We start from the raw sequence: 27633 nt of genomic DNA on the forward strand, positions 1-27633 counted from the left end.
ATTTAAAGTTTTCTGTCTTTGCCTCTCTGTCTCTGTCTGAGTTTGTGTGTGTGTGTGTGTGTGTGTGTGTGTGTGTGTGTGTGTGTAGGGGATTACCAAATCAAACAACTTAGTTCCAATTCTCCAGCTCCCAATCCAATCAACCATTAAGATCACTTTTAAAGTATCTTGGAGGATCAGCAAGATGGCTCTGCAGGTAACAGTACCTGCTGCACAAGCCTCACACTGGAGTTCATCCCCATTAGAATGAGAGATCTGACACTTGGAAGTGTCTGGTCTATACCCTAACTTCCATATGCACACATGAGCCCTCATTCACACACAATACATATGCAATAACAAATTTTTAAAAACTAAGTAGCTTGGTCTCAATCTTCTGTCACCACAGTGAGAAAAATTTCACACTGAATCTACATATTTTGGACTAGTCTGGGTTGTTCTAACTTTCAACTTCATTACTAAGGAGTCCCAGATTACACAACCAATCTATTCCATCATACTCGGCTTGTACTGACATCTTGTGGTGAGTAAAGAAACCGTTCCTCCCCACCCCATGGTAGGACACATTGCTTCTGAACCTTTTAAGTGTGCATACAAAGGGTGTATAGGCAAGCTGTCTTGATAAAATACAAATTCTAATTCAGTAAACAGGGATGGAGATTTCCAAAGGAGTCCGGCAGTTTCACCAATCCCCAATAATGTGTAATCCTAATAATATGTGGGTCACACCTGAGTGAGCAGTAAGTGTCTCACTTTCTTGCTTGTGAAAGAGCATATATAGGCCATTGCACACACATTTCTCTCTCTCTCTCTCTCTCTCTCTCTCTCTCTCTCTCTTAAGCAGTTACAACTTCCTCTTATTTGATTTTCTTTAGGACTTCTCTAAAATTTCTTTCCCTCCTGAAGGTTCTTTTTAGCACAGAAAAATCTCATTCTCTGCACCTGTACCAAATTACACGTAATAAAATAACAGTAGTTTATTTTTACATTTAAGATTACTAAATTACTATAGGTTGCAGGTTTCCTTCTTTCTTCTCGCTTTGAATGGAGAAGAATGCCTGGACTTTGGATTTCTCTAGGACCTTAGGCAAGCTATTTAACTTCTCTGACACTTCGGCTCATTACCTTTAAACAGGTGTTAACAATAGCTCCTAATCCAGAGGACTATCACACTTTCCTAAAGACAGCATTAGCTATATATCAATTTACTCCACCTAAGCTATTTTTCAGAGGTAATTTCTGTCATTAACCCACCACCACCACCACCACCACGCCAGGCCACGTCTGGTCCTTGCCCTTGCTAGACTGCTGTCCCACAGGGCTATATATACTCCCAACCCTTATGTCATTAGCATAATGAAAAACATCAGTATCACTTAAATAAGGTTAGGTGAGACACAAAAACAAACCCATGAAAGCAGAGTTAGGTAATCTACCCACCACCGGGGGGGGGGGGCGGGGGGGGCGGGGCAGGAAGACCCATGATGAGCTTAAGTCAAGTTGAGCTTATTCTTGACCCACTGCCTAACAATGTCTCCCAAACCATAAAAACCGCCCAATTAGATACTGTTTCCCCAAGGTAAAACGAGTTAAAAGCAAGACTTTCCCCTTTGATTCTTATCAGCCAAGCCAAACAACCTCAAGACATAATAAGCCTCGAACGCAGTGCTCGCACTACGGGCTCAGCGTCCTCCCAGAATCGATTGTGATTCAAGTTCACTTTTCAGAAGGTCTCCCACTACAGGACTCAGCTCAGGGCGTGCCGGGGGTCGGCGCCCGCAACTGTCTGGGGGCGGGGGGGGGGGGGGGGTGGTTGATAGGTCTGCCAGGTGATAGCGTGCGTGGCCCCAAGGAGTGGACAAAAGACACCTACCGGGCTCCGGACAAGGTCTTCTCCTCGGGCTTTGGCAGCATCTTGCACTCCCGCTGCAGCGCCGCGATCTCCGCCTCCAAGGCGCGCAACTCGCGCGCCTCGGGATCCATGGCAGCACGGCAGGAACCCAGCTGTCTAGGCGCCTTACTCACCAGACGCTTCAAGCAGCGCGCGCGCGGCGGGGCGGACCATCGGAGAGCTCGTGGGGGGAGAGACACGCTGCTGGGCCCCGCCGCGTGCACCCCCACCGCCTCAGGCAACATTCCAGACCCCGACGCGCCTCAGAATGTTACGTCCGTTGTCTAGACAATCCCGACGCTTCCGAGAGTTGGTTCGTTCCAAATCGAAAGTCCAGCTACGACGGCCGCCCACCCCCCTCTAAAGGCCTCTGGGCTACCCGAATCCTTACGTCACTCAAGGGGCGGTTCTGGGAAACACGAGGGAAAGAGTCACTTTATTTTTGTTCCGCTTCCTCATTTCCGCCTACTCGTCCAGGAAGTGAGGATCGCGCGGCGGTTAGTCTTTTCTGTAGGAATTGCGGACTTACCTGCCCCCCACCAACCGACCCCACACACACTTCCGGCAATTTTACAACGTGGAAGAGAAGGTAGCGGAACGCCGGTTAAAGTGAAGGCAGATGAAATAAAGAGCCCTCGGGAATTGCGTGAAAACGGAACCTTAGGAGACTAGGTTGGAAACCCTGTAGGAAGGAAAAGAAAATGCTCATTGCTGGCACGTGCTATTAGACTTGGGGTCTACACTGCACTAGAGTTGTGGTGCAACGTCTTAAGTGTGTTTGCGTGTGACAAGTGATGAGCTGTTGGGCCTAGCCTCTCCTCTCCTTCCTCCGCGCTTCTCAGAGGAAGATGGCGGAGTGGAAAGGATGGCAAGAAGAGGCACACTGTAGATTTCTCCCAGACTGCAGGTCTTTGCTTTGGGCTCTTACCGCTGTTTTGTGATCTTGCTTGCAAGGAGCCAGCCAGCTTTTGAGGCAGGTTTGAGTGAGAGCTGAGCATCTGCTAAGAACTCAAAGAAGACGGAGGGACCTCTGGAAAACTTTTCCAGCAACCTTGGAGGTATGGTGTTACCAGTTGTTCTTAGTTCTGAAATTGGGCCTGATTATGAGCCTTGCTTTCACCACTGCTGTTTTCTGATTGGCATTAGGAAAAGTCTTAACCTCTTCTGCTCCTCTGAACAATGAGATTTACACAAGCTGCTATGTACCATACAGGCACACATTAGCTGTCCTCTTTGTGCCTGAACAGCACTTTGGGACACTTGTATTCTATGTCATTGTATTTGCAGACTTTTGTTTCTCTTTGTTATGACTGTGGAGCTCCGGGATGGAGACATATTTTTATCTTTTAGCTTACTGGTTTTGTCAGTATCTTTTAAAAATGAATGTACAAATTAATCAAGGGGAGAAAAATCCTAGTACTACTGAGAATAAGAAAATGAAAAGATATAATAGCTGTGATTGTTTACAAAGAAAACTTGGGGCTGGCTGGGTTTGCTGCACTTAGGTGCAGTTCCAAAGTACATTGATTGAGAGTATGGCTGTAGGGCCTTCCTAAAATGTCCAGTAATAAAATTGGAAAGCAATACAAATGGTGAGTCATAGTTCCATAAAACCAGCTTGGCACGGAAATTTTGGAGGGAAAGAGTTGTGTTATAGTTTTGAAAAACTATTAAGTGGTTTTCTGCACAAAATTACTTTTCCAGTTAGATGCCCAACATTCATGAAAGCCAACAGAGAAATGAGGCGCCTCTTCGTTGGTGGACTTGGACACGGCATTTCAGAGACAGACCTACAAAATCAGTTCAGCAGGTTTGGAGACGTTTCTGATGTGGAGATCATCACTCGGAAAGATGACCAAGGTCAGTCTCTAAGCACTCACTGGGTAGGTAAAGTGAGACAACTTGGGTATCACAGGAGAAAGCGACTCCAGAGCTGAGTATTAGTGCTGAGCATTAAAAATAACATAAAACATAAAACATTTGAGTTTCAAAGACATCTTTCAATTTCAGGAGTCAACCTTCTAACGTTATTTTATTAAGTAGAATGTCACTAATATACAGTCAACATGTCTTAACTGATTATCATGGTTTTTTCCTTACTCATTTTATTTTCAAATACTTTGATCATGTTTATAAAAATGCAGACTGTGCTCCGGTATGGCCAAAAAACAAAATCAACCAACCAAACAAACAAACAAAACCTTTCTTTCAAAGATTAAATATCTGGGAACCCACTTTTTAAATTTCGAAAGCTTTTTAAGGCTGGATATGGTGCCACTTAGGTGTATATAGTGAGTTCCAGGACAGCCTGTTCTATATAACAGAGAGACCCTGTCTCAAACAAAACAAAACAAAACAAAACAAAAGGAAAAGAGAAAGCTATTGAGGTTTATATTGTTCTCTGGATAAGAATTTAAATCAGCATAATCCATTTTACTTTATTTTTATTTTTTAGGAAATTTACAGAAAGTCTTTGCCTATATTAACATCAAAATAACAGAAGCGGACCTGAAAAAATGTAAGATCATCATGTATTTTTGTTTGTTTGTTTGTTTGTTTTAATTCTAAATGTCAGTTTGGTTGTGTAACTTGAAATGACTTTGGTCCCATATCTAAGCCTCACTAGTCACTTATGAGTTGTGTAGATGGACAACTTTGATCAAGAGAGTTCTGGGCCCTATATCTCAGGTTTCAGATTATTCTATTTGTGTCAGAAGACCTAGTATCACGTGCTAGTAGGTTTCCTCAGAAACTAGTATTTTCTTTTTTTGTTTGTTTGTTTTTTGTTTTTTAAGACAGGGTTTCTCTGTGTAATAGCCTTAGCTATCCTGGACTCCCTTTGTAGACCAGGCTGACCGCGAACTCACAGAGATCCACCTGCTTCTGCCTCCCAAGTGCTGGGATTAAAGGCATGCGCCACCATGCCCAGCTATAAATTAGTATTTTTAAATAACTTGAATAAAGGACCGAACTTTGATAGAAAATGCCTAATGAACTTATCCCACTTAACGTTAGGCCACACTTCTCCTATGTCTACTTGTTTTGGGGGAGCATGTAATCCTTTGTCATTAAAACTTGTTATAAAAGGACATTAGAATATGACCATGTCAGATCATATCTTTGAAAGTGTGATATTCTTATAAAATTAGTAAAGATAATGGTAAATATTAGCTTTCAATGATTAAAATGAAATTATTTTTCATTCTGTTGATGCAGTTAATGTACTCTAGTGTCTTGGAAGTCAAAACAGAAAAAGACACCGAAAAGCAAGTGAAAGGAGTGTGCCATTGGGAAAAAAATACTCAGTCTTTTATGATTCCATTTGTGAAAAGATTATTTTAGTGAGAGTATATATGAGATAATTTATTTAAAATTCTAAGTCCAGGAGATGAAAATCTACAGCCGGGTGTGGTGGCACACACCTGACATCCCAGCACTCTGGGAGGCAGAGGCAAGGCAGATCACTGTAAGTTCAAGACCTCTATGGTCTGCAATGGGAGTCCAGAACAGCCAAGGTTACACAGAGAAACCCTGTCTCAGGGGGAAAAAAAAAAAGATACAGTGCCTTACCTAATAATGTTACTTACTATAAGGATCAAATTAAATGATACATTAGTACACAACAAAATATGTGCTGCATGGAAGCTTTTGTTAGTAGTTACGTTAAGGAGGCTGACAGTAGCTATTGGGGCACAACAGCTAAAGCATAGTTTAATCACTAGCTAATGTGTGTACCTGCTTTGCAGTGATAACTGGACTGAGGTGATTGATTAAAATGCTACCGTATCCCAAAATGTACCCTAATTCACCCTGAAAAGGTTTATTTGCCGTGTGGAAAATAACAACGTAGTGAATAAATAGTTATTTACCAGAAGTTCCTAAAATGAGTCTTTAAGCAAGTTGCACATAATGTTTGCTTTACATTTTATACATTATTTTCTCTGTTAGTCTTCAAGTAACAGAGAAATAGGGATCATAAGAAACCTATAAGGTGGTTGTGGTAGCGCACACTGGTCAGATTTGCTGAAGGAGGCGGACGCAGAAGGATCATGAGTTTGGGGACAGCTTGGGCTACACATTGGGGTTGGGGATTTAGCTTAGTGGTAGAGGCAAGCTCAATGCCCTGCGTTCAGTCCTCAGCTCTGGGGGAAAAAAGAAGGTAAGAAAGAAACCTATAAGCTGCGCCTGAAGGAATGACTCAATGTTTGCTGCTGCTGCAGAGGACCGCCTCATGGGTGGCTCCATTACTGTCACTCAGGCCCAGGGAATGGATGGCCTCCTTGGCCTCCAGGGGCACACACACAAATGAGCATACTAACACACAACACACAACACACAATACACACACACACACACACACACACACACACACGAAAAAAAAAAATCCTTTTTTTTAAAGGTGTGTTGGGGGAGTACTAGAGAAATGGCTCAGAGGTTAAGAGCACTGACTGCTCTTCCGGAGGTCCTGAGTTCAGTTCCCAGCAACCACATGGTGGCTCATAACCATCTATAATGTGATCTGATGACCTCTTCTGTCATGCATGCAGAGCACTGTACATATGATAATAATAAATAAATAAATCTTTAAAAAAAAAAAAAAGGTAGGGAATCAGCTAACAGGTCAGAATAAAACAGAAGCCCACACTCTGTCTTTCTGCCACACTTTTTCTTTTACATTGTAGATGTCTCTTTGTGACAAATAAGTCTTTTATTTTTTTTTTTTTTCTTTTAAGTACTAGCAATTAGGAAAAAAATGTACTGAGATACAGTTTTGCATTGCAGTGAACTTTGGCAATTCTTTACCTTATAGGTATGTCTATTTTAAACAAAACAAAATGGAAAGGTGGAACACTGCAAATTCAGCTAGCAAAAGAAAGCTTTTTACACAGGTAAGATTTGCCTCATACATCTGCAAAGCTGTTTCTTTATAGTGTAATTGCTTTTGTAAGTTCGCCTAACTGATTTGAAATTATTTAGTAGTTCAGGATAGTTATCATGATTAGTTCTCAGCTTTATGCAGCTTGGGATCAGCTGGGGAGAGACTCTTATGTGGAGCTCTTTACATCAGGTTTGTGGCAGGTGGTCCTGATGTCCGTCATTGACCTGGGAAGTCCAAACCTGAGAGTGGAAGACACCATTCCTCAGTCTGGAGCCTGTGATTGTAGTCACAGACTGTGTGCGTTCATTTATTCTCTCTGCTCTTTGCTGCGGATGTGACTAGTTGCTTCCAGCTCCTGCCTTGACTTTCCTGCAGTGGACCATAATGACCATAACCCAGAATTGTGACCTGAAGGAAACCATTTCTCCCTAGGTTACTGTTTATATGAGACATTTTATCACAGCAACAGAAATGGAAGCAGGACATTAGCAAGTTCTTACCTTGCAAGAAGAATTGAAGCCTTTCTCAACTCTTTTCATTCCAAGCTGTGCAGAAGGAGAATTCAGCACTTTACGTATGCATGCTAGTATATGCGTATGCTTGTATTTTTCCTTTCTTTCTTCTTCTTTTTTTTTTTTTTTTTTTCTTTTCCTGAGACAGAGTTTCTCTGTGTAGCCCTGGCTGTCCTGGACTCACTTTGTAGACCAGGCTGGCCTCGAACTCACAGCGATCTGCCTGCCTCTGCCTCCCGAGTGCTATTTTTCCTTTCTAATACGATCTTCTCAGGCTTTCCCTATTTTGTCAAAGCTATTTGCATGATATCAGAAATGGCTGTTACTACAGTGGGTTTTCACACTGGAGGACATTTAAACTATTTCTACCTCTTGCTATCTGTAGATGATCTGTGAGGATGTCTTAAAAATATGAGTGTGTTTCTCCAGGGTTTATTTCAAAAGGTGGAGTTTCCTATACGTTAGAGTTATGTTATTACAGGTGACACTGAATGACAGATGTTGATTTTGACCAATAAAGGCAGTGTCATACGAAGAAAGAGAGAGAAGGAAGCTAGGAACATATGAGAGTCTATCTTAATTACTATTCTATTGCAGTGACAAAGCATTTAATTTGGGAGCTCATGCTTCCAGAAGGAGAGTTCATGAGCAGGCATAGCAACAGGCATGCAAGCGTAGTGCTGGAGCAGCAGTTGAGAGCTTACATCTGATGCAGAAGCATGAGACAGACAGCTAGCTGGGAGTGGCTTGGGCTTTTGAAACCTCAAAGCCAACCCTGGTGACACGCCTTCAACAAGGCCATGCTTCCTAACCCTTCCCAAACAATTCACCAACTGGGGATCAGGTGTTTAAATAAATGAGTCTATTGGGATTATTCTCACAGGCATAAGAATAATTCTGCATGTAATTTCATAGCAAGATTGTATAACAACCGTTAGAGCTTTCGTAGTCATAAAGGAAAATTTTCAGAGGGGGGAAGATTAAGACTTATTTTGGAATTTTCAAAATGGGAACCATTTAAGAATATGTGGATGAAAGAGTTGGAAGTAGTCATGATACATTGCTTAGCATACATGACATCCTGGATTTGATACCAGTCTGACATTAAAAAGAGAGAGACTGATGGTTTACGGTCTCTTATCTGTCATGAAGAGAACTGAAGTGCCCCTGTAGGAGAGCATAGGAGTGGGGGGATGTTATCTACACTGCATTCTAAGTGTTTGTGAGTAAAATGGAAGTTGATGTAGACAAATGTTAACAAAATGTGAGATTAAAGAAATCTTTGTTGTCTTCACTTTTCAATGTTTTCTAGTCATTCTACAATGAAAATGTTTTGTGTGTTTAGAAAATAGTATAATTATTCTACTAAAGAAGTGTTTTAACCGGGCAGTGGTGCCATGCATGCCATTAATAGTCCCAGCAGTCAGGACTCAGAGGCAGGTGGGATCTCTGAGTTCGAGGTCAGCCTGGTCTTCAGAGAGAGTTCCAGGACAGCCAGGACTACACAGAGAAACCCTGTCTTAAAAAACAAACTAAAGAAGTATTTTATTTTAATTTCTAATACTGTAGAGATGTTTTGTTGCTCACTTAGGGTTACCTGAATGGCACCTCTAAATGTTGTCATGGCTGATTTGTTTTTACTTGATCTTCAATTCAGATTAGCCCAAGAAAGAGAAGAAGCAAAAGCAAAGAAAGAAAATTCAACAAAGAAAGAAAATTCAACCCCTGACAACACCGCCTTATTGGAAAAGATAGGAGGAACAGACTTCCATATGAAAGCTGTGCCTGGAACAGAGGTCCCAGGACATAAAGTGAGTCTTCTTCAGTAGACTGTGCCAACCATGTCTCCTGAGACCTCATGTTTGTAGGTGTGATATCCAAAGCCCATGCCTTTTTCCCACTTTGGAGCAGTTAGCATATAGGTTGGGGTTTTTGCCTATTTGTTTTTCATTTTCAACATACATTTATAAAAGTCTTTAGTTAGCACAACTTTCCCACCAGTTTATATATAGAGAAATCCAAATTAGGTGGAGACTTCCCAAGGACATAGGTGGTAGACTGCATGGGAGGTCCCAAGACTGCACCTTTTTTTCACTTGCCTCAGAACTGTTTGTGTTTTTATTGTTAGTGTTCTTTTAGTATTTCATACATGCATGTAACGTATTTTGATCAAATCCATTTCCTATTCCTTCCCCTCCAATTTCTCTCTTATCCCCCAACTTTTCCTCCCAACTTAATGTATTATCTTTTTTTTTTTTTTTTTTTTAAACCCACTGAATCCACTTAGTACTTCCCTGTGTGTTTAGGAGCATCTACTATAGACTTGCAATGGCCACATCCCAGAAGAAAGCTTAACTCTCCCAGGGGCCATCAGTTGCCAATAGCCAGAGCTAGAGTGGACTTTGGGGCCCTTGCCCCGTCCGTGCTGGGATTTTGGCTGGCTTGATGGTGTACAAGTCTTGTATATGTCAACAGGATGGCTGCTTCCTTCCTCCCTCCCTCCTCCCTCCCTCCCCCCCTCCCTCCCCCTCTTCCTCCTTTTCTCCTTCCTTCCCTCTTCTTTTTCCTTTCTGTCTATTCAAGCCCTCCGTTTATCCTCTCTCCCTTCCTTTCTTCCTTCCAAGACAGGGTGTCCTGTAGCCCAAGCTAACCTCAGACATGATACTTAACTGAGGATGACCTTGCGCTTCCGATCCTCCTGACTCTACTTCCTGAGTGCTGGGACTGCAGGCCTTTCCCAGCCATATCCAGTTCATGAAGTGCTGGGGACAGAACTCAGTGCTTGTGCATGCTAGGCAAACATGTTACCAACTGGACTACATCCCAGACCATGGCTGCACTTTTAAAGGCTGTATATGTGCATGTGCAAAATACTATCCAGGATATAGATGGATTTTCTTTTTTGTTTCTTAATATTTTTCCTATTTGAGACCTTTATTGTCAAAAAAACTAAATATGGCAATAGCCCATTGTGAGTTCAACTTAAAAAAATTACATTTATGTATTATTATTTTGTTTATGTTTATGATGATTGTAAGTCTTTTTTTTCTTCTTCTTTTTTTCTTCTTAGAATTGGGTTGTGAGTAAATTTGGGAGAGTCTTACCTGTTCTTCACCTTAAGAATCGACATAAACATAAAATATCCTTTGGTCAGTATTTCATAGTAATTATTATTTCCCAGAGTGGTGGCAGAATACCTTTGGAATTTCACTGCCTCTGTCACTATATTTGTGATTGTTTCAGCATTGTTGTTGCCCCTTTCTCTGCAAGGTAAGCTCTAATTCTTCGACATGTATAAAGCACTTTGAAAATAATGGATGACATGAAGCCTTATGCTGTTAATTGATATGAGTGATAATTATAAAGGAATGTATATTATAAATCTTATTACAAGCTGGACATGTTGGTGAATGCCTTTAATCTCAGAACTCGGGAACCTGAGATAGACAGACCTCTTTGAGTTCAAGTCTAGCCCAGCCTAAATGGCAAGTTCCAGGCCAACCAAGACTAGGTAGTACAATTGTGTTTCAAAAACAAACAAACAAACAAAATTTTATTATATAGGGATTCACAAGTCATCGCTAATGGAACAATGCAATAATAGGAAATAAGGGGTCATTGTTAAAGAAGACTCAGAAGGAATTAGAATAAATTAGTTCTAAAAAGAAGACAATAGATAAAAATAGGCTGATAAGCAAGAAATAGTGTATGGAGAAATAGTATGGACTCCAGGGTGAGCAAATTCTGATATCTGTTTCATGAGGGTAGTTATCTCAGACTTTGAAAAGCTGGTCTTGGGCTTCTGTGCAGAGGGTGTGTGTATATCAGAGTTTGCTGTAATAGTTAACATCCAAGTGATTTCTCTCATCTGATAGTGGTGGCACTTGATTTTAGCTTTGACCATAGACCCTAGAAATTCACCATGTGGAGTCTGATTGGGAATTGAGTGTAGACTAAGTAAAGACCTTGTTCAAGATTAAACAGGTTTCCTCTTTTGCTAGATTGGTAGGTTTTTCTGGTACTTTTGCTTTTTCCTTGATTGAGCAACATTATGAAATATGATCCATCAAAATACTGCCATAACCTAAAAAAGATAGCAGAGAATTTGACAGAACCCATTCCCGTAGCTGACCTCACTTGGGAGTTGGAAGGCGGAAATGACCCTATGAGTAAGAAACGTCGAGGAGAGTTTTCTGACTTTCAATTGCCCCCTCAGAAGATCAAGAAAGTACAGAACAGCAAGGATCCCAAGGAGCCCAGGGTTTCTGATATTAGTCTAAGGACTAATCAGGTGGAGAGTAACAGGTCAGCACGGCCTGTGACTGCACATAGGACAGCGGCTTGTACTGTTACTCCTACACCACGCCTTGTGTCCAGTTCTGGTACTCAGAAACCTAAACACGTGGTTTTTCATACTACTGACTTAGAAAATATCCGGAATAAAAGTAGCATGTCTGATGATGACATTGACTCAGAAGATGAATTAAAGATGATGATTGCACAAGAGGAAAACGTACAGAAAACTAGGTGTTCCTCAGTAAATGAATGTGAAAATGATCCTTTCGAAGTTGTAAGGAATGATTTCAAGGCAGATGTTCTCAAACTTCATTGTTCAGCCAGTTTAGCAAATGACTGTGAATATGACTCCAGCGATACAGATGAAATTATTGCAATGAAAAAAAACACTGGTAAGGCAAAAAACAGTACAGAATTTTTACCACCAGAAAAGCCTATAAGCAAGAAAAGTTCTAAAAATACAGCATCTTCTAATGATTGTATTACAGTAGAAAAAACTACAATCAACAGTGAATCAGCCCCATGCCATGGAGTAAAGCTTCTGAATCACGTTCTTCCACCTGACTCCAGTGACAGGGACAGTGAAGAGGCTGAGGAAGATGAAGAATATAAAGCCTTGATGGAAAACTGTCCCCGTGTGAGCCTCACTCTGGCTGACTTGGAGCAGCTGGCTGGCAGTCATCAGAAGGTTCCATGGAAGGACAATGAGAACGATGGCCCACAGAGTGCCAGTCACTGCAAATCCAAGAGTCCCAGGACTTCTGATGGTCTGAACAATGGCCGACAGTGCATTCTTCCTGAGGAGATTGTGGCCTCCCTTTTAGAGGAAGAGAACACTTGCAGCAAACAACCAGAGGAAACCACCTTAAAGCCCAAATTCCAGGCCTTCACAGGAATAGGCTGTCTCTACGCAAAGGACTCAGAGGACCAAACTTTGAAAGAGACTGTTGCTGTCAGCACTGTCAGTGAACATCAGAGTTCCTTGAAACACAAAGTTCCTAATGGAATCTTTATAGACAACGGATCCAGGTGTGCTAATGGCTCGTCAAGTAAACTGACTTCATGCCAACCTGCAAAGAATGTGAACAGCCTAAACCACACTCAGGCTCCAACAAGACAGTATACTTTTGAGAGCCAGAACCATAAAGTAATGTCTTCTAGTTTTGACAAGGGAAGTAAAAATTCTCTGTCCAGTCCATTGCCATTAAAAGCTAAAAAGTCCCTAAGTCTTAGTGCAAAGAGTCACAAGATAGACTCTGATGGAGACATTTGCCATCGTCCTGAAAGTAGAAAAGCTTCAGAGGAAGAGGGGACTGATTTAAACAGCCTCACATCTCTTGAGAAACCAGCAAAGGCATCTCCAAAGGAAGGCCCCAGGAAAAGCACAGCTGGCTTCTCACCTTCTGCTGGTAACGCATCGTGTATGAATGCTAAGGATAAACATGCTGAGGACAATCAGAAACGATTGGCAGCCTTGGCAGTGTGGCAGAAAGCGAGGGAAGTGCAGAAAAAACTGGTGCAGAATGCATTGGCAAATTTGGTGAGTGCATTTTCATTTTATGGATTTAACAAGAATATTCCCAAGGCCCAGATTTTTCTTCCCATAAAGGTAGGTGTGCCCTCATAGAGTTTATTGTCCTCTTTGCATTCACTAAATAATTTTTGTCCTTGAGGTAAAAGTTTATATCATCTGTACTACTTAGTCTATACTAAAAGGTTGCAAAATTAAATTTAAAATATCTTAAAGTTTTATCTAAAATTCCATCACCTCATTAAGAAACTGTATTTGGGGAGAGAGATGGCTCAGAGGTTAAGAGCACTGTTGTACTTCCAGAGGTCCTGAGTTCAATTCCCAACAACCACATGATGACTCATAACCATCATAATTGAGATCCCGTACCCTCTTTTGCATGTAGGCATGCATGTAGGCAGAACACTGGATACATGATAGATAAATAAATCTTTTTTTAAAAACTAATTTAACTAGGTGTGGTGGCACACATGTATAATTCCAGCACTCAGGAGGCAGAGAAAGGTGGATCAGTATGAGTTCGAGGCCAGCCTGGTCTACAAAGCAAGTCCAGGACAGCCAAGGCTACACAGAGAAACTCTGTCTCCAAAACAAACAAACAAACAAAAAAACAAAAAAAAAGAAAGAAAGAAAGAAAAGAAGAAGAAGAAAGAAAAACAGCAAGGAAGAAAGTCTTACTGCAGAAGGGAGCCGTTTATCTAAAACTCAATTTTTTTCAGTAGGACTGGTATTTATAGGCAGTGTCAAGGTAAAATAAAGGAAGCAGCACTGATTAGGAAGGACAGGTTATGCAGGGACTGCAGGGGTGGGACTTTCTTCCTAAAGCTGTAAAACACTGAAGAATCTTAATCAAGGCATTAAAGATTAGTTGTGTACATTTTGGAACAGGAATTGGCACATTATAATACACAGAACATCCAGCCCAAATAGTTTTGTTTTTTGTTTTGTTTTGTTGTTTTTCGAGACAGGGTTTCTCTTTGTAGCCTTGGCTGTCCTGGACTCACTTTGTAGACCAGGCTGGCCTTGAACTCACAGTGATCCGCCTGCCTCTGCCTCCTGAGTGCTGGAATTAAAGGCGTGTGCCACCATGCTCGGCTTCTTCAAATAGTTTTTAATACACAACAAAGACTGTCTGCCTGCAATGTCTAAAATGTTTACTCTGAATCTTTACAGATAAAGTTTGTCAGCCTCTGTTTTAGAGACCCTTCAGGCCATGACAAAATAAATAAGTATAATGGAGTAAGATCTGGAAGTAACGAGACCCCTTCAGAGGTCAAGGACCACAAAAATGGTGGCCCTTAAAGATACTGAGGTCAAGTTAATAGAGTTTCGTTGTTACTGGATATTGAGAGAATGGAAGCCTGAGGTTCTGTCTTGGAAAAATAGCAGATGATAGTGATATCCTCTGAATAAGGAAAAGGATAAATGTTGGAAGAAAAAGATAATGGATGTGGATATGGGTATACAGTTTGCTGTCGTGAAATGTGATGTGCTGTGTTTCGTTAGGATGGTCATCCAGAAGACAAAAAAACGCACATTGTCTTTGCTTCTGATGATGAGAGTGAAATGGAAGAGACACCCACTCGTGAGCAAAGCAGCCCAGGAAAGGAGCTGGTGAAAGTAAGGCTTTCCAGACATTGATTTGCTGTACAGATTCCCCAGCTTTGTTTTCTTTTGGGGGTAGGGATGCTGTGTAGCCCAGGGTGCCTTTAACCTTTGAAAACTTCTGCATCAGCCTGGTACTACAATGTGTACCACACCTACCCGTATTATGTAACAAGAGCTCCATACAAGTACCATTTCTGCGTAATGTTGGAGGCCAGCTCCGACAGTGTGTTCAGCAATCCAAGGAGGGTATGTGGGGTCTGTGAAGAAGGTAAAGCATGTACACACGCGCACACACACGCGCGCGCGCACACACGCACGCACGCACACATACACGCACACGCACGCGCACACACGCACGCACACACACACGCACACACAACACACACGCACAGTGAATGAAGCAAGGCTCTAACAACTTTATTTTTTCCCCTAAAGCTTATATATACCAGCTTCATATTTTCATGCAATATAAAAATTACAATGTGGTTATATTATATTTTTCTTCAAGTGAATGATTACAGTGAATATATACTAAATTAAAAAAAAAAACCAGCATGTTTATGTACTATAGGTAAAAAACAAATTATTCCCAAGAACCCACATACATTCATATCTAAGCAACTTGTTATAAATTAACAAAGTGTAAGCAAGCAAGTTAATTCTTTCAGCCATTTTCTCTTACTGGAAGGCTGCAATTTGCGGTTACAGAGAAAGGATCAATCATCTTAAAAAGTAAACTTATAAAAAATCTTAATCAAATCACAAATCTAAACCTTTATATATAAAAACAATCAGCTGTCACAGCATGGACAGTATAAAATCCTAGGGACTGCCCTGAGAACCAGAGTTGCCGAAGCCACCATACCCCGAGATGTCAGGTGTCTTACAGACTTTTCTTACCCATGAACCTGTTTGTTACCTCATATGCAAAGTCATATCAGTATTCGTGCTAGACTGTAGAGAGTGTCTTTACATGGAATAATTATTTCTCACAGCTTAGAGGCAATGAGGAGTGTGTGGATTAATGATCCAGGCTGACTGTTCCTGAGTCGGGAATTTTCATCTGGTCTACCACACACTTGTTCCTAAAGATGCATCTGGGTTGCTGGTTTTTAAATATGGAGTAAGATTACATTATGAAGAAAATGCTGATTGCCTGACTCAGCTAACACACTTGACTGTTTTTGTCTGTCTAACAGGAGTCTGTGAGCAAATCATCTGGGAAGCTGTTTGACAGCAGTGATGATGAAGACTCTGATTCCAAGGAGGACAGCACCAGGTTCAGCATTAAGCCTCAATTTGAGGGCAGAGCTGGCCAGAAGGTTAGTGAGAACTGAAAACAGGAACTGCTGCAGCATGTCTGAGTTCTGAAGGTAGCCTAAGTCTAGTTGAGGACAGGGGACAGGTCTAGTGTGGGATATTACTGGAGAGTGAATTCTCTCACCTCTTACTGGTTCATATGCAGATGTAATATGAATTTCTGAGTGTGAGGAGGTACACTCGTAGACTTTTTAAAATGTGCTTATCATGACAATATTTTTTTCCGTGTAGCTCATGGATTTGCAGTCTCATTTTGGAAGTGATGAGAGGTTCCGCATGGACTCTAGATTTTTAGAGAGTGACAGTGAAGAGGAACAAGAAGGTAACTATTTCATCGTCAAACAGTCCTGCTGTCAGAGTTAGGGATGCGGGAAGTCACCGCGTTTCTCCTTCTGTTAACACAGGAAGAAACTGTACTCTAAAATAATTGAATTGAGTTTGTAGTCAGATGTGTACTTAATAACTCTTCATATATTTTTAGTATAACCTAATTATATTAAATTAGAAACCACAGAAGATGACTAATGTACATTTACTAGAAGAGTCTTTGACTTGCTCTCGTGTACATGGTACGTGCTTGTTTTGGGATGGTAGTATTGAGTACCAATTTATCGACAGGCTCTACCTATCCCTTACTTGGCGCTTGAGTGAGTTCCCGTGCCCCGTGCACTTCCCAAGCCCGTTGCTGTCCCAGAACTTCAGTGCTTGTGTAGCTTTGTTTTTCTCTGTTTCTTGAATAACTCTGACATGTACCTCTTTTGTGTTTTGTTTTAAAATATTTCTTTGCCCAGAATATAATCATGTTTTGAACCTTAGAACATTTGTAGACTTTTTTGTAGAGAACATAAGTCAGATTAATTCCAGGTTCTGTTTCAGATAACTTCTGCACTAATCTGAAAGAATCTTGACAATAGATTTTTATGCTGCTTCTACCTAAACTCGCTGTTGGACTGTTCTTGTCCTCTCGTGTGTGTGTTTCTCTTAGGTAAGGGTAGCAGCTTCTGCAGTTGCTATGTGTACAGCACATGATCTTGTGTTGCTTCGTTTTTCGGGACAGGGTTTCTCTGTGTCGCTTTGGTGCATATAGTCTTCTTTCTGCTTGTATTTACTACTGAGTCAAGACTGAAGCAAATGCCACATGAGTAGTCATTAAAATTGACTAACTGGCTGTCTTTTCTTCTTCTTCTTCTTCTTCTCCTCCTCCTCCTCCTCCTCTTCCTCCTCCTCCTCCTCTTCTTCCTCTTCCTCCTCCTCCTCCTCCTCCTCCTCCTCCTCCTCCTCCTTCTCCTCCTCCTTCTCCTCCTCCTCCTCCTCCTCCTTCTCCTCCTCCTCCTCCTCCTCCTCCTCCTCCTCCTCCTCCTCCTCCTCCTTCTCCTCCTCCTCCTCCTCCTCCTCCTCCTCCTCTTCCTCCTCCTCCTTCTCCTCCTCCTTCTCCTCCTCCTCCTCCTCCTTCTCCTCCTCCTCCTCCTCCTTCTTCTTCTTCTTTTTCTGTTCTAGACAGGGTTTCTCTGTCTAACAGTCCTGGCTGTCTTGGACTGCTTTTGTAGACCAGGCTGACCTCCAACTCACAGTGATCCACCTGCCTCTGCCTCCAGAGTGCTGGGATTAAAGACATGCACCACCGCACCCAGCTCTGGCTGTCATTTTTAAATTGAGCATGTAATCTAGATAATATAGTTAGAATGTTAAGAAATATCAGTCTGTAACCATTTGGGTTCTATAATCTTGCTGTTACTTTTTTTTTTTTTTAAAGTCATTAAGATTTTAGACTTGCCACCAAAGACATTAGATTTAGATTTTATTTTCTCAGTTGCAACTAGAAGTAGGATATTTCATTTGGTAGTTATGCGATTTCTAAGTTTTTGTGGCAAGGAGTCTTGGGGAGAAGGAGATTAACAAATATAAGGTTAAATTTATAATTTGGTGTACTTTGAGTATGTTTGGATGCATATTTGATAATTGAGATTTCTCTAGCAAATGCTTTGACAAGAGATTACTAGTTATGCTTTTTCCTCAGAGTTAAATGAAAATGAAATGACTGAAGATGAGCTTGTTGCAGAAAAAAAGAAAACCCTGAATGTTGTGCAAAGTGTTTTGAAAATCAACTTGAACAACCCGACAAACAAAGGATCAGTAGCTGCTAAGAAATTTAAGTATGCCTTATGTTCTGTCCCATTCATAATGTTTTCCTTTTCCATAAATGCCTAGTGAACTTAATTTAAAACTCACCCCCAGCTGAGTCTTTTATAAACTACTAGAGAAAACAGGGAATGGTGGCTCATGCCATTAATCCCAGCACTGAGAGGCAGAGGCACTCTTTGAGTTTGAGGCCAGCCTGGTCTACAAAGTGAGTCCAGGATAGCCAGGGCTGTTACACACAGAAACCTTGTCTTGAAAAACAACAACAACAAAAACAACAACAACAAAAAAAAAGCTTGATGTTGACTCCCCAGTGCTGGGATTAAAGGTATGTGCCACCACACCTGGTCACAACATCCAGCTTTAAGATTTTTGTTTTGTTTTGTTTTTGTTTTTGTTTTTCTAGACAGGGTTTCTCTGTGTAGCGTTGGCTGTCCTGGAACTCCCTCCGTAGACTAGGCTGGCCTCAAACTCATAGCGATCCTCCTGCCTCTGCCTCCCAAGTGCTGGGATTAAAGGTGTGCACCACCACAACCTGGCAAGATAAATTTTTAAAACATATATTTGTGTGTGAGTGTGTATATGTCAGAAGGTATCTTTGAAGTCCTTCTTCCCTTCCATCAGGTGGGTCTTGAGGCTTAAACTCAGGTCATCGTAGTAGCAAGAGCCTTTACCTTGTAAAACATAAAATATTTGTTGTTTTTGACAAGGTTTCTATGTAGTCCTGGCTGTTCAGGAATTCACAGAAATAATGCCTGCCTCTGCCTTCTGAGTATTGGGATTAAAGGCGTATGCCACCACTCCTGGCTTTTTTTTTTTTTTTTTTTAAGATTTATTTATTTATTATATACTATTCTGCCTGCATCTGTGCCTGCATGCCAGAAGAGGGCACCAGATCTCCTTATAGATGATTATGAGTCACCATGTGGTCACTGGGAATTGAACTAAGGACCTCTGGAAGAACAGATAGTGCTCTTGACCTCTGAGCCCTCTCACTAGCCCCCTGGCTGTAATTTTTAAGGTTAAAAAGGATCCAGGAAAACTCAGATGATAATTCTTCTCTTTGTTAAACACCAGTTAGCTTTATTTTTCCCCTACCCCAGTTTACTTAATAGTTACTGGAACAAAATACCCTGACAAAAGCTTTTTAAAGGAAAAGGAAATTATTTCAACTCAGTTTGAGATTGCAGTCCATCATGGTGGAAACATCAGGTGCTGACTGCATCTCGCTCCTAATCAGAAACAGCAATGCATACATGCGTGCTTCGGTCAGCTAACTTTCTCCACTCACACAGTTCAGTATCTCCTGCCTAGGGAGTGCTGCGCTTCACAGTGGAAAGGCTTCCCACCCCTATTTGTAATCAAAACAATTGTCCACTAACATGCCTACAGCTCAACCTCGTTTAAACATTCCTTCATTGAGACTCTGAAGGTGATTCTACATTGTATCAAGCTGATGATCAAAACTAACCCTTACAACCCATAAATTAGAGTCTTTGTAGTGACAAATTGTAAACTGCCATTAATGTTTCAATGTATCTCTTTCAACCTTTCATTTTACATAGGGACATCATACATTATGATCCAACAAAGCATGACCATGCCATTTATGAAAGAAAACAAGAAGAAAAAGAAAAAGAAAGGTAAGTTGGCCTCTGTTTTCCCTTCTAATTCCAATGAAGAGGCTGAGTTAATGACTTTAATAAGTTGCCTAAAAACCTTTTTTATTTGAACAACTGAAGTCTCTTAGCTAGATCCAGGGCTTTATCAAAGGATATTGTTTTATTTTTAAACTAAAGTCTGTAGATTTTTCTGGAAAGGGAGTGGTTGTGACTAAATTAGGCTTTGCAGGTCAGATGGGTTCTGTTATAAATACTTCTCTTTACTTTGGTAGTAGGAAAGCATGTGGACATTGAAATTCGTGTCATATGTAATTTTTATGTGTATGGGTGTCCTGCTTACATGGGTACATCTATGTACCATGTGCCTGTGCCTGTGAAGCCAGAAGAAGGTGTCAGGTCCCTGGAACTGAAGTTACATACAAACTGAAATTACAACTGTCACGTGGTTGCTGAGAATTGAACCCAGGTCCTCTGGTAGAATAGTCGATGGCTTTAACTGCTGAACCAGCTCCCACATATAATTTTTGCATAATGGGAAATATTTTTTCATCAATTATTTCAAACTATAAAAACCATTCTTGGCTAGAGAGGTGGTCCAATGTTATCGAGCACTGTTGCTCTTACAGAGGCACCTGTTTTGATTCCCACATGGCAGCTCGTAGTCATCTGTAACTCTAGTCCTAGGGGGTACTGTGCTGTCTTCTGACCTTTATGGGCACCAGGCACATGTGGCACATATACATATTTACAGGAAAAACACTCATATATGCCAAAATAAATAGGTAAATCTTTTAAAAGAAAAAAGAAAAATCATTCTTACTATGCAATTAAGGGATAAGAAAGTGAGGTCTAGATTTGACCATTGATCTACAGAAGTTTGCCGACATAGGCTTTAGATAATGCTTGGATGTTTGTTTAGGAACCATTTTTAAATTTCATCCCATTTTCCTTCTGAAGATTATGAATTTTCAAATCCATGGTTGGTTCCTGTAAAAACAAACAAACAAAAAAAAAACCAAAGGAAAAACCTTCTCCCTTTTATTTTTCCTCTTTTCTCTTAACACTTTACTGTAAGTAACAAGGAAAAAAACAAACAAACAAACAAAAAACCCAGAAAATGTTTTCAATGGTTTCCTGGATTTCTCTAGCTAGATTTCAATGCCGTTTATGTATATGTTTCTATCTTCTGCACTATCACAGGTATCAGTATTTCTAGAGTTCCTCCTCTAATTCCCAGTACAATTTTCCTGACTTTACCAGTCCGTATCTGCAACCTCCTTAAAGGCCACGTGGTTTCATCTAACAGCTTCAAGACCCTTCAGGTTCTTGCCATGACCCTAGTCTTAAAATTTACATACTAGGGCTGGAGAGATGGCTCAGAGGTTAAGAGCACTGTCTGTCCTTCCAGAAGTCCTGTGTTCAATTCCGAACAACCACATGGTGACTTATAACCACCTATAATAAGATCTGGTGGCCTCTTCTGTTGTGCAGGTGTACATGCCGACAGAATACTGTATACATAATTTTTAAAAAATTACATCCTAGAGAGAACTACGTTAAGTCTGTGCTTCAGAAAGGAGCAACTCACTTTCAGCTTTTAAAAGTATGAAGGACCGGACTGGAGAGATGGCTCAGAGGTTATGAGCACTGTCTGCTCCTCCAGAGGTTTTGAGTTCAATTCCCAGCAACCATATGGTGGCTCAGACCCATCCATAATCTGATCTAATACCCTCATCTGGTGTGCAGGTATACGTGCGGGCAGAGCACTGTATATATAATAAATAAATAAATCTTTTTTTAAAAAGTATGAAGGACCGACTTAAAAGTGGCCATATGGCAGTTTAATGACAGTGGCTTAGAGCAGCCTACATGGCACTGTTATTTGTAGAGTTCCGCTTCCATAGGGTTTACCTGTCTTGAGGTCTAGTCTGGCTCATGTGGCTTATGAAGTATGAAGAGTTTCTCCAAAATGATCTCCACCATTAAAATAGGTGAACAGCCTCCTCAGCTCAGTGGTCTACATGAAAAAAGAGGCGGTGTAGCCGTCGTAAGATAGAGAGGTGGTGGATGACTCCATGGTAACAGGATCTTCTAGATACAACCAGACTGGTACACGTGAATTCAGGGAGACTGTGGCGACACTCACAAGGCCTGCACCGGTTCTAGCCAGATGCTGTCCCAGCACTGAGAGGGAGAAGTGGACATGACGTCCCTTCCCTAGCCAAGTAGCGACCTGCAGGTCACCTTTCCTGGTGTCTAGAAAGGTTTCAGAGCTTGTCTTTGTTCTGTGCTTGTCGTTTCAGTAAAGCAAAACGGAAGAAGAAAAGGGAAGAAGCCGAGAAGCTGCCTGAGGTATCCCAAGACATGTATTATAACATTGCTGCAGATTTGAAAGAAATATTCCAAAGTGGGAAAAACACAGAGGAAAAGGAAGAAGAGCTGCCCTGGGATGAGGGTTGCGGGAGAGAGGAAACTGGGGGCGTCCGTAATGCTGCAGCACTGGCACAGGAGGCACAGCAGGCTGGTGGCTTCACGTTTTCATTTTTTGATTCAGACACTAAGGATGTAAAGGAAGGTATGGTGCTTGTTTTGTTTTGTTTTTTCTCCTTTTTTATTTCAGACAGATTGAACTTGATTGAATTTACAGTAAATATAATGGATTTCCTATTTCCTCAGTAAAGGATCGTTTTTTCCAGTCTGTATAACAGTCTGAGATTCAGTGTATACTGATATAAATTTGCTGTTACTACAGGTAGGAGACAAGCTCTTTCTGCATTGAAGGGAGTAAACTGCTCAAGCTGCTACATGAGTAGAGGCTAGAAATTAAGGCCCCATGGTCCTTTTTTTGTTACATAAAAACAGTCATGAGCAAGTAAACTACATCATTTAAATAGCTCTTTTTTCTTGCCACTGGAGATGTTGTGACCTACAGAAAGAAATAGAAAGCCCTTTTAGTTTTATACAAATATGCCATGTCATCAATGTGCCAGGTGCTTCAAAGCTTAGTGTTTTAGATTTGAAAGAATATAGAGAAAAAAAAAATGTAAAAACAACTTTGCATCCTATTTCAGGAGATTTACCCCTTAAAGACCAAAACGCTCTGTGGATTTTAAAATAACCAAGAAAATGGGAAACTTCCCTTTCCATTTTTTTTTTCTTAATTTTAAAACACACTCTCTCTCTCTCTCTCTCTCTCTCTCTCTCTCTCTCTCTTTCTCTCTCTCTCTCTCTCTCTCTGGGTTTGTGTGTGTGTGTGTGTGTGTGTGTGTGTGTGTGTGTGTGTGTGTGTGTGTGTTTGAATTCAAATGCCCTTGGAAACTGAAAAAGAGGAGAGGATCTCTTGGAGCTGGAGCTACAGGCAGCTGGAGCTGTGAGCTGTCTGATATGGGTGCTCTTTCAAATCTTCTGAAAGAGCAGAAAGTGCTCTTAAGCACTCAGCCATCTCTCTCCAGCCTTTGTTTTTTCTTTTGAAGACAAAGTCTTAGTATCCCAAGGTAGCATGGAGCTTACTATGTAGCTCAAGCTGGCCTCAAACTTAGGGTGTTTCGCCTCAGCCTCTTGAGTGGCAAGATGGCGAATGTGTGCCACATCTGCCTAAGACACTTTTTCAGAAGACTTCCTTACCCAGTGTTCAGTATGTATGTGTAGCTTTGTGGGGCCCTATAAAAGGCAGGATGGGTCTGTCCAGCACCAGATATGCACAGCTAACTTCAGTGATTGTGCTCCAAAGATCAGCATTTAAAGTAAAAGTACATGGGGCTGGAGAGATGGCTCTGAGGTTAAGGGCACTGACTGCTCTTCCAGAAGTCCTGACTTCAATTCCCAGCAACCACATGGTCGCTCACAACCTATAATGTGATCTGATGCCCTCTTCTGGCCTGCAGGTGTACATACAGGCAGGACACTGTATACATAATAAAAATAAATAAATCTTTAAAAAAACAATAAAAGCACATAGGGCTGAGGTACGTCCTAGTGGTGAAGAGCCTGCTTTATTCTTGCAGAAGACCCAGGTTTTGTTCCAGCACCCACACTGTGTGGTTCACAACCTCCTGCAACTCCAGCTCTAAGAAGATCTGATCCCTCAGGTTTCTGAGGGCACTCACACTCACTGGCGCATACACATATTGAACAACTTTCAGCGCACCATGTATTTAACAGATATTTGTCAAATCTCACCACTGTGCTACCCCCAAAATAGAGACACAGTAGCTTTTCCAAAATGCAAATGAGCTGCATTGCGCCATGTGTTGTACTTTTATGTATATAGTTGGAAACATGGAGGGCTGTGAGATTGTGCACATCCCACAGCAGTTCTAGAAAGCAGGTTGAGAGTTGAAAACAAAAATGCAAACATGAGTTCCTGTTCTCGTGTGTGATTAAGCAGGAAGAGACTGGCTTCATTGCATCTTATGTTCTAGTCCTCTTCTTTTCTTATGTTTCTTTGAGACAGGGTCTCTCTACGTAGCCCTGGTTGTTCTGGGACTCATGTACACCAGGCTGGCCTCAAACTCACAGAGATCCGCCTGCATGTGCCCACTGAGCGCTGGGATAAAAGGTGTGCGCCACCACGCCCAGTCCTGTAGGCTTCTTTAAACAGCACCTAATTATATTGCTCATCTGTAGACATTTAGCTTTTAGCTCTTTTTATAATGTTATACTCCTTATCTGATTACTCTAAACAGTGGGTTTTAGTATTTTAAAATTGAAAAAAATAATTTTTAAATTGAAAAAAATAATGCTACTTATTTTAGGGATTAGAACTATAGCTCAGTGGTAGCATATTTGCCTAGCATGAAAAATGCCCTGGATTTGTGCTCCGAAGCTGGAGGAAAAAACAATGAACTCTGTTTTAACATATTAGAAATTCATTCGTGTTTGCATAGTACAAGTAATTAATTTACTATGTTTAGGAATTCATGGTTGCTCAGTCATAGTTACATTGCTTTTTATTGTCACAATAATATAGACACCTATAGAATTGAACCAGTGAAACGTGGGAAGATTGTCTGTCAGGAAGATCCCCGACTCCAGGGTAGTAGTTCAGAAGAAGAAGAGGATGCTACTGAGGAAGCAGACCATAGGAAGCCCAGCCTGGGGTAAGCAGTTTGTGTAAAAGTGTTGTCATAGCTTGTAAAGTCAGAGTCAGCAGCATGACCAAGCATCTAGAACAAATTGTATCAGGGTCTGTACAGACGTCTCCAACCTTTTTTAAAGACAGGGTGATTTTTAGATAGCAAATGCACATGTGCAGGGGTTGATGGCAACGTTCTGGTTTGGAAATCACATGCTACAGCTGACTTAGGTACCACTCGGGAGGCAGAAGCAGGTGGATTGCTGTGAATTCAAGGCCAGCCTGGTCTACAAAGTGAGTCCAGGCCAGCCAAGGCTACACAGAAATCCTGTCTTGAAAACAAACAAACAAAAAAGTACTTTAGATGGAAGAATGTGCAGAGCAACCTCTTTAAAGGAATATTTTGTAATTTTTCTGTAATTATTTCTCCTTTGTTTCTGTTTATTTTGTTACTTGGGTTTCTTGCTTTTGTTTTATGCAGGGCTTATGCTATCTAACCTCCCTTTGAACTCATTTATAGCCTAGGCTGCCTGGAATTTTTCATCCTCCTGCTTCTCCTTTCCAAATACTGAGACTATAGGCATGCACTGTCACACCAGCTGTAATCATTTCTTCTTAAATATTGAAAGTAATGTTTGCCCTTTTTCTCTCACTTGTTTCAGAGAAGCATTTCCTGAGAAAGAAACCACTAGATTTTTCTTTTTCTCAGAGAATGACGACAGACTTTATGGTAGGTCCATTTTTCCATTCAGTGGTGTGGGACAAGTAGTAACACAACTCTCACTCATTGTGGATAGAGTAGTTACATCTGGAAATTTTGACCCATTCTATAATGTGACTTGTTCCCATCTATTCCCATAAAGCTCTTAGGGGCTGAGAGCACCTCTGTTACCATGTTCATTGCTTGCTCATCGTTATCAACAAAAGCTTTTTGGTTGTAAGGACTTGTTTAGATGCTAACATACAAAAGCCCTGAGTTTTCACTACTCTAGAATTCTGCATGACAACTGAGGCTGATGATGAACTAAGGTTGGGGTAATGTCATCAGATTGTCCATTTTAATAGTAAGTAAATTGCTGCCTAATGCTTCTGTTTTTCCGGTAGGTTCTAACTTATTCTGGAGTGGTGTGGCAAGTAGTCATAGCAGAAATTCTTGGGAAGCCCGAACAAGTAGTCTCCTTTTGGTGAGTAGTGTTTGTCCACATTAATTTCCTCCAAAACAAGATATGGTGTTATGTTAGTGTTACTTTTCTTCTCGTATAAGAACAATGGGAATAAGATACGAACATTTAAAAAGATGACAGCTGAGAACATGATTTAAACTCGTAGAATTAGACTAAGAAGAACTTAGAGGTTAATTCAACTACGACAGGTTCTGTGCAGTCTGGAAAGTTAGATACCTTAGGGCAGTTTCTTATTTTGAATGAGTGAGTTTATTAGGTATATAGAAAGCCAAAGTAAAAGAACAGATAGATAGATAATCATCAAGACATCTCAGAGGAACTGAGTAGGAAGGCCCTTTAAGGCAGTCAGCTGCAGTTCCCAGTTAAGTTTTTGTCCGTGCCTGAGCTTGCCATGGCTGAGCTCCCAGCCTCTCTCTCCTACTACAGGTATTGTGTAACCTAGAATAAACATAGTAACATCTGGGAATGGCTCACAGTGTTACTCTTGGGCTTGTCCTGCTGTTCTTTTCTCCCGGGTATAGAGGTGGTAGGCCAGCCCATCCCCGGACAAGGGTTCTTGGAAGACACTTGATAAAAACATACTGAGGTGCACAGTGAGGACTGTGTGGTATCTCTAATTCCAGAGCCAATTTCACAGTGAGTTCAAACAGCACGTGGCATTTTACCAATATAGTGTACATTACACAAGTGTGTGTCTAGAGACTGAAGACTGCCTCTTTGGGTGACTGGCCTAAGTCTAGCCAGTCTACTAACTAACTGGTCATCAGGAGGTTTATCAAAGCCTAAGTTACAGTTCCCTAAGCATATAAAATCAAAAATTGGATAGGCTCTGCATTCTGGTGAGTACTTCTAGAATGGGTTTTTATGGCTTTAACTTAAAGTATACTTTGTTCAACATGAGAAGTTTGTGTTTACTGTTGATAAAAAGCTTTTTATTTTATGGTTTTCTAGGATTGCCGGAAGAAACATAAAGAAGCCAAAAGGAAGGTGAAAGCAAATTAATCAGTCAGCTTCAGTTTTGGAATTGAATGTGCAGACGGGTCACCAGATTTCCAAAGAAATTTGCCCAGAAAACTATTCACTGACAAAGAAGAAATTTCATAGTGGAAAAATATTCAAAGCCTGGATGATGATATATTATTCTGATTACCATTTGTTTTGTGGAAATCTTCATGACTATGTCCCCAAATTAACTGAGCCAGTTGTGGTAACACACACCTGTGGCCTCAGCACTTTAGGACGGGAAGTAGGAGGATCACTGAGCACTGGAGTTGTAGGTCACACTCAGCAAGAGCAGCACCCACGTCAGAGCAGCACCCACGTCAGAGCAGCACCCACGTCAGAGCAGCCCTCATTCCAGCTCTTCCCCCTTACACTAGGCTATCTGCTGGCAGGGGCTCACATGAAACCCTGTTTAGTAAATGGCTTCATGTTCTCGTTTAAATATTTCTGACTATATTGAATATTTTTTACCTCTAATTTGTCTTTTAAAACTGAATTATAGCCCAAGTGCGGTGGCACATGCCTATAATCCCAGCACTTGCAGAGGCAGAGGCAGGCAAATCTCTGAGTTTGAG

The 27633-nt window shown here is 41.2% G+C and overlaps 2 protein-coding genes across 2 annotated transcripts in view; one reads left to right on the plus strand and one right to left on the minus strand.

Moving 5' to 3' along the window:
- Cenpp (centromere protein P) overlaps positions 1-1983 on the minus strand; it is a 195698-nt gene extending 193715 nt beyond the window's left edge. The window contains exon 1 of the mRNA XM_051171120.1: positions 1874-1983. Coding sequence (XP_051027077.1) covers positions 1874-1983 — 110 coding nt within the window. The remainder of the gene's footprint in view (positions 1-1873) is intronic.
- Positions 1984-3595: 1612 nt separating this feature from the next.
- Nol8 (nucleolar protein 8) lies at positions 3596-27372 on the plus strand. Its single transcript, XM_051171131.1, has 16 exons — positions 3596-3751; positions 4347-4409; positions 6702-6780; positions 8940-9093; positions 10353-10435; positions 11327-13118; positions 14616-14729; positions 15917-16039; positions 16269-16359; positions 18055-18190; positions 19742-19819; positions 22102-22373; positions 24768-24897; positions 25535-25602; positions 25977-26056; positions 27008-27372. Exons 1-16 carry the CDS (start codon positions 3613-3615, stop codon positions 27056-27058), a joined length of 3453 nt encoding a protein of 1150 aa, XP_051027088.1. The 5' UTR covers positions 3596-3612; the 3' UTR covers positions 27059-27372.
- Positions 27373-27633: the final 261 nt, after the last annotated feature.

The sequence above is a fragment of the Acomys russatus genome, chromosome 3, assembly GCF_903995435.1.
Source record: "Acomys russatus chromosome 3, mAcoRus1.1, whole genome shotgun sequence".
NCBI lineage: Eukaryota > Metazoa > Chordata > Mammalia > Rodentia > Muridae > Acomys > Acomys russatus.